The sequence below is a fragment of the Bison bison genome, unplaced genomic scaffold (assembly GCF_000754665.1).
Source record: "Bison bison bison isolate TAMUID 2011002044 unplaced genomic scaffold, Bison_UMD1.0 scf7180017864531, whole genome shotgun sequence".
In the NCBI taxonomy this organism is placed as follows: Eukaryota; Metazoa; Chordata; class Mammalia; order Artiodactyla; family Bovidae; genus Bison; species Bison bison.
The window spans coordinates 6819463-6830149 of NW_011495081.1; the positions used below are offsets into that span (position 1 = coordinate 6819463).

At 40.3% G+C, this 10687-nt stretch overlaps 1 protein-coding gene across 1 annotated transcript in view; it reads right to left on the reverse strand.

Moving 5' to 3' along the window:
- The window catches only part of WT1 (Wilms tumor 1), a 51549-nt gene that overhangs the window by 26936 nt on the left and 13926 nt on the right, over window positions 1-10687 (reverse strand). The window contains exons 13-14 of the mRNA XM_010831882.1: window positions 7202-7279; window positions 6113-6163 (exon numbers count right to left, since the gene is read on the reverse strand). Of these exons, the coding sequence (XP_010830184.1) occupies window positions 6113-6163; window positions 7202-7279 (129 nt within the window). The remainder of the gene's footprint in view (window positions 1-6112; window positions 6164-7201; window positions 7280-10687) is intronic.

Below are 10687 nucleotides of genomic sequence, written 5' to 3' on the forward strand. Positions count from 1 at the left end.
TCTGACATACATAGAATGAGACAAGAATTGATAAAGGTAATAAGGATGGATTATTCAAAGCAGTTTGGGGATAGGACTAGTTAGAAATAAATTTAGAAATAAATTAAGGTGGAATCCAGTTGTCAAGTAAGTTCAGAATAAATTAAATGTTAAGAAGTCAATCAAAAAAATATACCAAAAGATAGAAAGTAAATTTAAAAAAAAAAAACAACTTGGAATTGGAAAAATCTTCCTAGGCATAATATAAAAGCCAAAAGTTGAAACTATGAAACATAAGCTGATCATTTTTACTATGACAATAAAAATTTTAACAGAAAAACATTAATAATGTTAAAATGTAATACAAAACAGAGGAAATATTTGCCGTATATATGACAAGCAAAGGGTTAATATCCTTAGAAACAAAGAGCTCTTGGTAACCAATATTACCACTAGATGAACTATCTCAGCTCCTAGGTGCCCATGAAGCCTCTTCTCTTTCAAGGACCCTGTTCTAGCAATTCTATCCCCTCCCATCATTAATTTCACCCTTCCTGATCATGTCTCAATAGCAAACAGGCAAGTGCTTCCATCTAAATATAAATAAAACAATTTTTAAAAACCCAACTTTTCCTGACCCTCTCTCCCTACTGAGCTAGAACCCCACTTCTTTGCTTCCTTTTGCTGCAAAACTCCAGGGAAGTGTGTTGTTTTAATACAATGTCTCCAGCATGTCTCCTCCTAGTTCTAGTGCACGCATGCTCAGGCTTGTTCACCTCTTTGCGACCCCATGGGCAGTAGTTCACCAGGCTCCTCTGTCCATGGAATTTCCCAGGCAAGATTACTGGAGAACGTTGCCATTTCCTTCTCCAGGGGCTCCTCTCAACCCAGGGATCAAAGTCACATCTCCAGCATTGCAGGGGATTCTTCACCTGCTGAGCCGCCAGGGGTCTCTTAAACTCATCTCTATCAGGCTTCTGCCCTTTCCCTCTAATCTTTTTAGAGGCAACTACAGTTAATAGTTCAGTAAATGTTTCCAGAATTTTTTTCTCTGCAGATACAAATATACCCTAATATGTTTAAAAACTAGTTATCTCTGTGTGGTGAGATAACACATGACTTTTCTTTTTTCCTTTATAATGTTTTGGTACTGTCTGAATTTTTTCATTATATAATAAGCCTGTGTTACTTTTATAATAAAGGGGGGAAAAGCTGTTTTCATTTTGATAAAGTTACTATCTTAGCCTTAAGAACACTACATCTGTAGCTTTGCTTTTAAAGTGAAGAGTTAGAAATAAAACTAGAATAAATGAACGTGTTCACTTTCAATAGGAAAAAACCCTACTAACATAGGCAGCAGCCCCTCATTCCAGAGGTGTATTTATTTGGATGACATTTCATGAGTGCAGCTTCTATACTGATGTTTTTCTAGTTAGAGATTATAATGGGGGATGGGGGTTGATGACAGGGAGAATAATAAACGGTAAAGCAGAGGGTCTCAAAAAGGCCCATGATGGAACCATAGACATGAGAGGTCCAAAAGACTCCTTAAGGTCATGAAAGAGATCCTCCATTCACCTTATATACCTTGTGAAACTCCAACACACACCTTTATCAACAGACTGGGACCCTCATTAACCCCTTCCTGCACCGAGTCCACCATGCTCCTCATTCCCAGCTGGACCCCCTTCATCACCACCTTCCTTTTGTATGATTCCCGCTCAGTTTCTTTCTTCTCCTGACCTGAACAGATCTGTTATTTATCCTTCTGTTTACAAGATAAAACTCATTCCCTGCTTTAAAACAGAATAGTTAGAAACACAGTATGGAGGCGCTAAGTCTATAAAGCCCCAAATACTTTTTAAAGCCAAGTATTTTTAAGAGGTTGAGAATATTTTCAAAAGCGCTCTCATGAAGGTCAAAACACAGAACTCTGCAATGGCCTACAGAACTACCTTTGCTGAATCAGATCTAAGTCGAAGCCAATCATTTGTTATAAAAAAGAAAAGGACACAAATGGGAAAAGGTCTGAAGGGTATGCGACATGATATTAACAGTAGTTTCATCGGGGCTGCTGCAGGAAGTGTTAATCTCCTTTCCTATAAAATTGGATTTTCTGTTCTATAAATTTATACATGAATGGAATACATGCCCCAAGAGAAAAGGGGGAAAAGATGAAAAGCTAGAGGAGGGAAAGAAGCAGCAGGGAAGTGAAGTGAAGACAAAGAAACCACTGCACCAGTCCACGCTGAAAGGAACAGGAGAGACGGGACTAAATCAGTCCTCATCTCTATCCTGCAAACCCAAGAGAGTCCCCTGCTTTGTTCTGGGAAGCCCAGCTAACGGACTCTAGCCAAGTCCAGCACAGTTGAAATGCATAAGTGTAACCATATAAAAGAAGAAATTAACAGCTTTATCCTGGGAGTGGAAGTGGAGGAGTGCCCTCAGGAATGCTGATATTCCTAGGGCCGCTTCTCTCCACCTTTGTGTTTGCATCACAAGCTCCAGGAGCCCCTGAAAAGCAAGCTATCCATTTTCGAGAAGTAAATCTCTTGGACGGATACCTTCTGTTCACGGGCTGGAGAGGGAAGGTGCTGGGCTATGCGTTGGAACTCCCAGCCAGAGGAGACAGCTATCTCTTCTGGCACAGGTTCTCAGGGATGAGACCATGTCTAGTGGGGATTTTCTCCAGATTCGACAGCCTTGGCCCTACCCAAACACGCAGCTTTGTTTTCACCATACATCACTCATCCTGAGATCTTTCATTTTTCCTTTCAAGCATCCACAGGTCAAATACTGTGTGTTCCCAACAGTCTGAACTTCTTGGACCAGCCAAGGGGACATTCATTTTGCTCAGCACTCCTTTCACATTGCTATTGTCTTCAATTTCCCACTCCCCCTACCCAAGTCCCCAGAGAATAACTTCTTCCTTGTTTTAACAACTTGGACCACGGTCAAGGTTGATGTGTTTCTCCATTTTGCAGGATATTTTCTTCAGAAGAGACAAAACAGAGGCTGACAGAGGAGCTGGGCTTGGGAGCAGAGTTAGGAAATCAGCAGGCATTATGAACGCACAAAAAATGCTTCGAAAGAAATACAAAGCAGACAACATTGCAAGGTGCCACACACAGAATTGTTCAGAAAATTGGACTAGCGCTGAGAAAGAGTTCCCTGCAATTTTTTCTCCCAATGACCCACTTAGAAAATTTAATCTCATTGTTTGTAGGTAAGGAAAGCGGTCAGAGTGAGCAAAGTAGCTTCATAAGGTATCTTCTCTTTGACTTAAACTGAAATACAACATTCTCCCACTTGACGTCATGAAAGCAGCTCTGATCCTTACGGGCGTGCAGAGATGAACGTGAGTAAAGGGAGAAGGAGAGAGAGGAGTAAATCAGTGGCAAGATTCTTTCCTCCCCCTTGTGTGGGTGCTTAGTTGTTCAGTCGTGTCCGATTCTTTGCGACCTCATCAACTGTAGCGTGCCAGGCTCCTCTGTCCATAGGATTTTTCAGGCAAGAATACTGGAGTGGTTGCTATTTCCTCCTCCAGGGGAATCTTCCCAACCCAGGGCTCCAACTCACATCTCCTGTGTCTCCCACACTGCAGGCAGATTTTTTACTGGCTGAGCGATCGGGAAGCCCCTCCTCGCCCATGTTTCATGTTTTCTTCTTATCTTGCCCTTGCTATCCCTAAAATTCTATCCCCACCCAGTATAACACTGCTTCCCAACATCTGATGAAAGATGTCTCTGTGGACTTGCTTAGGACACAAGGAAACAAGCTTATTCTTTTTAAAAAAGTATGATTTTCAAAGAAAGAAGATGTGAACAAATATTTAGTGGGTATTAGTCTCAGGTACACAATCTTTTAATAAAAATGTGATAATGCTTCTTTTTTATGAGCGATTTAGAAATTATATCTTTTTTTCCCCCAAAACATGACTCAGACGTCCAGTTTCCCTGTTACCGATCTACGCTGTCACCTTGACTTTTCACACCACTGATTTCAGATAGTGTCCAGACACTAGTTATGGATTAATGCAAAAATACAGTTAGTTCTCTTTGTCTTTCTTTGCAGAGTATCTTTTCCCAAATTTTCCATGAACAGCCTTTTCATACCATGACAAAGGGAAACAAATTTGGTACAGAGAATAAAGACACCTACTCAGATTATGTACCCCCTGGGGAAAACCACTTTCTACTGGGATATTAGTTTCGATTGTATCCAGTTCTCAGCTGTTCATGGGCTTGAAGGAAAGAGCTAAGGAGTTGCTATTTTCAGAGCTAAAAGAGAGGCAAATTGTGGGTCATGATACATTAGTGAGTTGTAAAATCACAACCAGCATTTTTTAAGATGATGTGCAATAAAGTAGAAAACATCAGTAAGTAAAGCATGTAGTATTGTTTTGTGAAAATGTGTGTGTATGTGTGTGTTGTGTACATTCAGTCTCAGTGTAAAGGTATTTTAAACTGTGGTCACAGTCTAAAAAGTTTAAGAAACTCTAAGCTAGAGCCCAGATCCTGCAGTCAGACAGAAGTGGGTTCCAACATGGCTCTGACACTCACTCGCTAAGTGAACTTGGTTAGGTAGCGTAACCTCTCAAGCCCTCATCTGAAAGATGTGTGTGACTACAGGATTGTCGTGAAAACAAAAGAGAAGTACATAAAGCCCTTCACATCTGGCCCAATAAGGTTCACACCCATCTTTAGATAAATATTCAATTCCCACACAGAAGCAAACATTTAGCTGACTTACAGTATGTGCCAAAGAGATCAAAAACCCAATGTGAGAGAAGATAAACTAGACAATTGTAACTTTTTGTTCTCCAAAGAGTTACAGTACTCTTATAAGACTATCTATTGGAGTCACTTGATTTCAAGAATCCTTTTCCAAAATGTAAACACCAGATCAATGAAAACTCTTCTAGTTTTTGTTTCTTATACAGGATTGAACAAATTTATTCTCACTTTGAACTTCATCCTTATAGCTTCTGACTCTCTAGCAAGTGACTAATACCATATGCCTGAAGATTTTAAAAGATACCAAGATTATCTCACCAATGGAAAGACCCAGATTAAAATATATGCCAAGATTCCTTATACATAATTCTTGTAATTAAGTAAACAAACCAAGCCTATATTCCATCATGAAGAAATTTAAAAAACTGAAACATACTCCTCACTTCGCGCAATCATGTTCTATCTATTCTTGGCGTGTAGTTTGGGGAGAGTTACTGAATTCTGAGAGGAGGAGAAGAAAAGTAAGGGATTCAGAAAGAAAGGCTGGGACCAGGAAAGATAACGTAAGTTGCAAGTAGGTGGAAAGATACAATGCTGAAATTGTCATCAACCCTTGGATGGAAGTGGGGAGAGAAAAATTCCCAATAAACAGCAGACTTTTATACTTCAGGTCTGGAGAAAGGAAGTGGAGATTTGGTTAAAATAGTTGAAAAATTGGAGTGTGGAAAGAAGGCTTTAATAGTTTTAGAAGATGAAAAACAACTTTGCTGATCACCAAAGGATGATCCAAAAAACAGCACAGAACCAACAAAAGAAAGAAGGGCCAGAAGAGGGAGGCTGGTTCTGGTGTTTAAGCAGAGAAAACAAAATCAAAAGAAACAGTTACAAAAATGTCCCAGGGTGCAGGCTGTAAGACTGGAAAACACAGATGTTTAGGAATTCTAAAAAGTCTTTGCAGAAAAGTCTGACCATAGATTTGGGGTAAAAATTAAGTTCTCCCTGAGAGATTTAAAGGTAAATAGAGAAAAGGCAAGTTAAGTATGGCTGAAAGATTTGACCGATGTAACAAGAATATGTGTAATACTACAAATTAAATATTTTTTTTGAAACATTTGCCAGGAAATGAGCAGGGTTCCTAAGGCATCATTTCTTAAGTTGTTTTCCAGGGGTATGCTGATGAGAAATGTCACCACCTCCATTTTTACCCACATACATATCTACAGTAAATAAGAGGCAGAGAGAGAGAGAGGGAAAAAAAAATGGATCACTTCTTCCCATCCCTGTGCACCAGCAGCTGCCCTGATTTCCCGCCGTCAGTCCTAACTCCTACATCACCCCAGCTGCCAGTCAACAAGGCCTACATGGTTTGCTTTGCCAGCATCGCATTGTCCACTCACTTGCTCTGCCCTTCTGTCCATTTCACTGAGCTGGAGCTCCCAGCAGCAACTCTAGAAAAGAAGAAGAGGTGGGAATGGGGACTGGAGCATGCATGGCTCTAGCAAGCCCAGATCCCACAATCCAATGAGAAGCCACTAAATACACGGAGACGAGGTGCCAGCTGTCTAGTCAAGAGTGCTGAACTGTGACCCTGATCCCACCCGGGCTGATGGTGGGGGTGGGGAGTAGAAGGCCCCACAGGGAGACTGGAAAGAGCCTTTGTTTTGGAATCAGAAGTGGACTTGGAATCTCAGCTCTATCGCACACATGGTATGATGTGAGCTTGGGAAATTACTTAAATCTCTGAGCTTGATGAACTTCTTTGAAAAACAGGATAACAGTGCCTAGGAGGCATGATAATGCCATTGGGAAGACAGGATGAGGGGACCCAGATGAGTACCTGTTACACAACAGGGGCTTCGTCACTGTCGTATCTGACGGCCTATCCACTCAGATTCAAAACTGAAAGTGACTTCTTTCACTGTTAAGTCCCACCTTGATTTTTTCATTTCCAGGTGCAAAGCATTGCCGCTACCTATGTTTGACTGCTGTGTTCTCTGTATTCTGGTTGTGTATCAAATGTGATAAAAGCCTCCTGAGGCAACAAGGTGTGACCACATCTGACTTTGGATGGTCCAAATCACCTTCAGATACAAGCTTAGATCTTGGACTTTGTAAACTCAAAGCATTTCTCGGGAAGATGATGTAATGATTAACCTCGGTGATATCACAAGCCAAACATAAATATTAAACAAGGTTGAATGGACACAACTTTGAGGAACTCTAAAACATTCAATAAGGAAAGGCCATATGGAGTTTTCCCAGTATTCTCAACCCACACATTCTAGACAAAAACATCCCCTAACCATATTCCTAAAAATTTAATACTGAACAAAACTGACCAACTGGGAGAAGGAGGCAAGCATCCTAATTCTGTAGAGAGCCACGCCTATTCTACAACTGTGCTGTCTTCCCATGGAATAAGGACCTTGAAAATGGTTCAAACAGGTGTAAGTTACTGTTGAAGGGAAACAGAGTAGAGAACTTACCCCTTCAATGTGGCTCCTAAGTTCATCTGATTCCAGGTCATGCATTCAAGTTGGGAGGTCATCTGGTATAAATTGTCACTGTCAGAAAAACGTCCAGAGTTAGAAATTCATAGTATACAACATATATATATGTGCAATTTTTTTTTTCCAAAAAGCAATAGACTTTTAACTTTTCTTTACAGTGAAAGCCTCCATATTTTCCAGAATGGGCAGAATACATGAGTCTAAAATGATTTTCATTTCATCCCACTGATCTCCATGTCATTCACTTCACACACAGCAAGAAAGGATGTGAGAACAATTTGGAAGCCTTTAAAAAACCTTAGTAGAGCAAACACTGAAGTTTCTAAAGAGGTATTAAACCTCTGAAGGGAAGAGGCTAAAGGGAGTGAAACTTTGAAAGGCAACACAGGCTGGATAGCTCAACATTAAAGTTAAAAGCCTGGAGCTGAAAGTAGAAAGACAGCAGATTAATTATTCGTGAAAAGGCCATTAACTTGTTTTAATCAAAAGGATAAGTATCATGTGGATTATGAGGGCCTGAAAAGTCAAAGAGTGATGGGTGATGGATGGTCTAATACTCAAGGATGTGACAAGCAGAAGGAAGAGGATGATAAACTCTAGATACAACTCAAGGAATCATTCTCTATAAATTTTATGGTCATGGTATAAGTTAAACGGAGTTTTTTTTCAAAGGCCCCAACCCAGACCTTTATTATATAAGGGAAAACAATGGCTGATCATTTACATTAAGATCCCAAAGGAAAACTGTATCACCATATAAACCAACCAAAACTTATTCTCTTTTTTTCACATACAACTTTTAAAACCATGTTTATTGCATACGTCTTAAAACACTTCTCTAAATGCATTATAGAAAAGCGTATTTATTTCCTAAAATAACACTCTTCTCAAAAGTATCCTGCATGGTATAACTCAACATCTTTATTACATGCTTTTATTTTTACTAATTCATTAATTTCATATTTATCTCCTTCCTAGAAAATTAACATACCAACCGATCACCAGAAATCTCCTACATAGCCAAGTTCTATTAGGGATACATTTAGTCCTGAAGTAAAATGGTTAATTATGAAATTTGAGGCCCAAGAGATGAATGGTTTTGTCTGGGAACCTTTGGTCTAAACACATTACAGACCATTTCCATTCCACCTTCATGGCAGAAGGGAAAGAAGGTAAGAAACTTTCAGTATCTAATGTGTGTGATACCAGATCGCAAATTCTGGACAATCTCCACCTTGTCACCTCATTCCTTTGGGCTGCTTCATCCAGCGGGCAGAGGCAACACCAAGTTTAATTAAGAGAAGGTTTTGTCAGGCCAGCCAAACAGGGAACCTGTGGAGGGGTGAGGGAAGTAACAGCATGTATCCCTTGGAATAAATGAACCCTGTGCTCTCTCTCAACATCGCTTGATAAATCACGGTAGAGTCCATCTGCCTCTCATAGAATGACTCTGAAAATTATTTGGAACTCCTTAGTGGCGGGCACACAGAATAAGGAGGAAGTCAGATTCCAGGAGGGAATTTTACATATGAAATGTGAAGTGACTTCAAACTCCAAGTATGTGCAGTTTCATTAGTCAGTGCCTATCTGGACCCCATCATTCATCCCCATGTCCAACTGGCTATTATGCTACTACAATATACTACATATCAATGAAAAAAAAAAAAGATTAGTTTCTCCAGCAGCTTCTCTGTTCGCAGCAGCGGCCGGTGCTGGTCTGTGCCACTACATTTCGCAATTCCACGAATTCTTGCTGTAAGGCCAGTGTAATTAATTCCTGAAGGACCCCAATTTTTATTAGAAGTGCCAGCCTGCTGCATTTAACACAGGAGTTTCTTGAACTTTCTTTGGGCTGACAGTTCATTAATAAGCGGCCTCCTCCACAATCTCTACTGGTTTTTGTTCTCCTGTGCCTTTTCATCAAGCAATCCATTTATTAATCTTGCCATTAATCTCAGCCAACCGGTATTGTATTCCCCAGGCAGCTCTCTGTTTTTGTCACTGATTTTTTAAAAATTGTTCACCAACTAAAATCACTCAGCCCCAGATGACAATTTTCCTAGGTCCTACTGGGATTGGGATCTTTCTGAAATTATTTCATCCTTGCATAAGACTAACAACACTGTAATTTTCAAGAGGTCTGAGAAGCAAGATGGGTGACAGGAGTTTACACATATGGGTCAATGAGTCCCAGATATCTAACTTTATGATTCTGGAATTTTCTCACAGACTTAAAAAATAAGTCCAACAGATTCCTAAAGAGAAAATAAGTTTTTAAGTACATTTTCTTGGCCCCCAGAAAGCAAACCTTCTTAAATACAGAATCTATGCCTTATATATGTATCTTCTGGCTGTTCAGAACCTGAAATATGGAGAGTGCCACAGGCTGAAATAAGAGTTGGGCTTTTGGGGTTAAATAGAATATTTTTAAATTTTCTGTTTCTAATTTTTTAAATGTGGCTACTGGTAAACTTCAAATTAAGTAGATGACTTGCATTATGTTTCTATTGAACAGGGTTCCTCTGAAGGTTTTAGGACCTTGAGCAAATCAGTTCAAGTCTCTGCACCTCAGTTTTCTCATCTGTTAAATGGGAATTTTAATCTCAATCAGTCTAACTTTACAGGGATGTTGTGAAGCTCTGACAATAACTCTTTCAAGACTACACAGATAACATATTTCACTTTTTCTAATCCATCAGATTTTGTACAGTCCACTCACACATCACCGATATTCATCACAACAACTCTGTGAGGCAGGCATAACTGTGACTGCCTTATGGTCGTCATTTATCAGAGAAGGACAGAGGCTCAGAGACTTGCCTAGTGCTGACCTGCCTGATGCCCCCACCTCTACTCTGCCCTGCCCCTTTAATGGCTTCTTGGCATTATTTGAGCTCTGAGCCTTGTTCTCTCACTGCTATTTAAACAACAGTAGAAACAATATGATAATAGTGCAGACAGGAGTCTGGAGGTGAAAGAGGATAGTGTGCCAAGGTCCCAGGAGGACCCCCACTGCTGGATTTCAGTAGTCCTGACAGTTCAGCCTGCAAATCCTCTTAAGAGGACAGAAGGTGGAAAGGGCCCAAGGAGAAGGGCTTTCAGAAAATTCCCAAGCCAAAACCAAAAAAAAAAAATACAAATAGATTTCCTGAGGCTGGCCATAGAATCAGAGCACAATTTTAACCACATCCTGCCTTCTGCTGGCTGGGGCTCCTCAGTGGCTCAGTCAGTCAGCTTGGTTGGCACCATCTTCCAACTGGAAGTCAATGACAGTAATGACAATAGCTGCTGCTGGGAGAGGACAAAATGTGAATCTGAGCTAAAAATACCAGGCCCAAGCTCTGATCTCTTCAGGCGATCGGTCAACACCCAGCTCTCATCATGAAAACCCACAGAAAGAGGCAGCACCAGTTAAGGAATATATGACCCCTGGCAAACAAAGCATCTAATTACTAAATAACC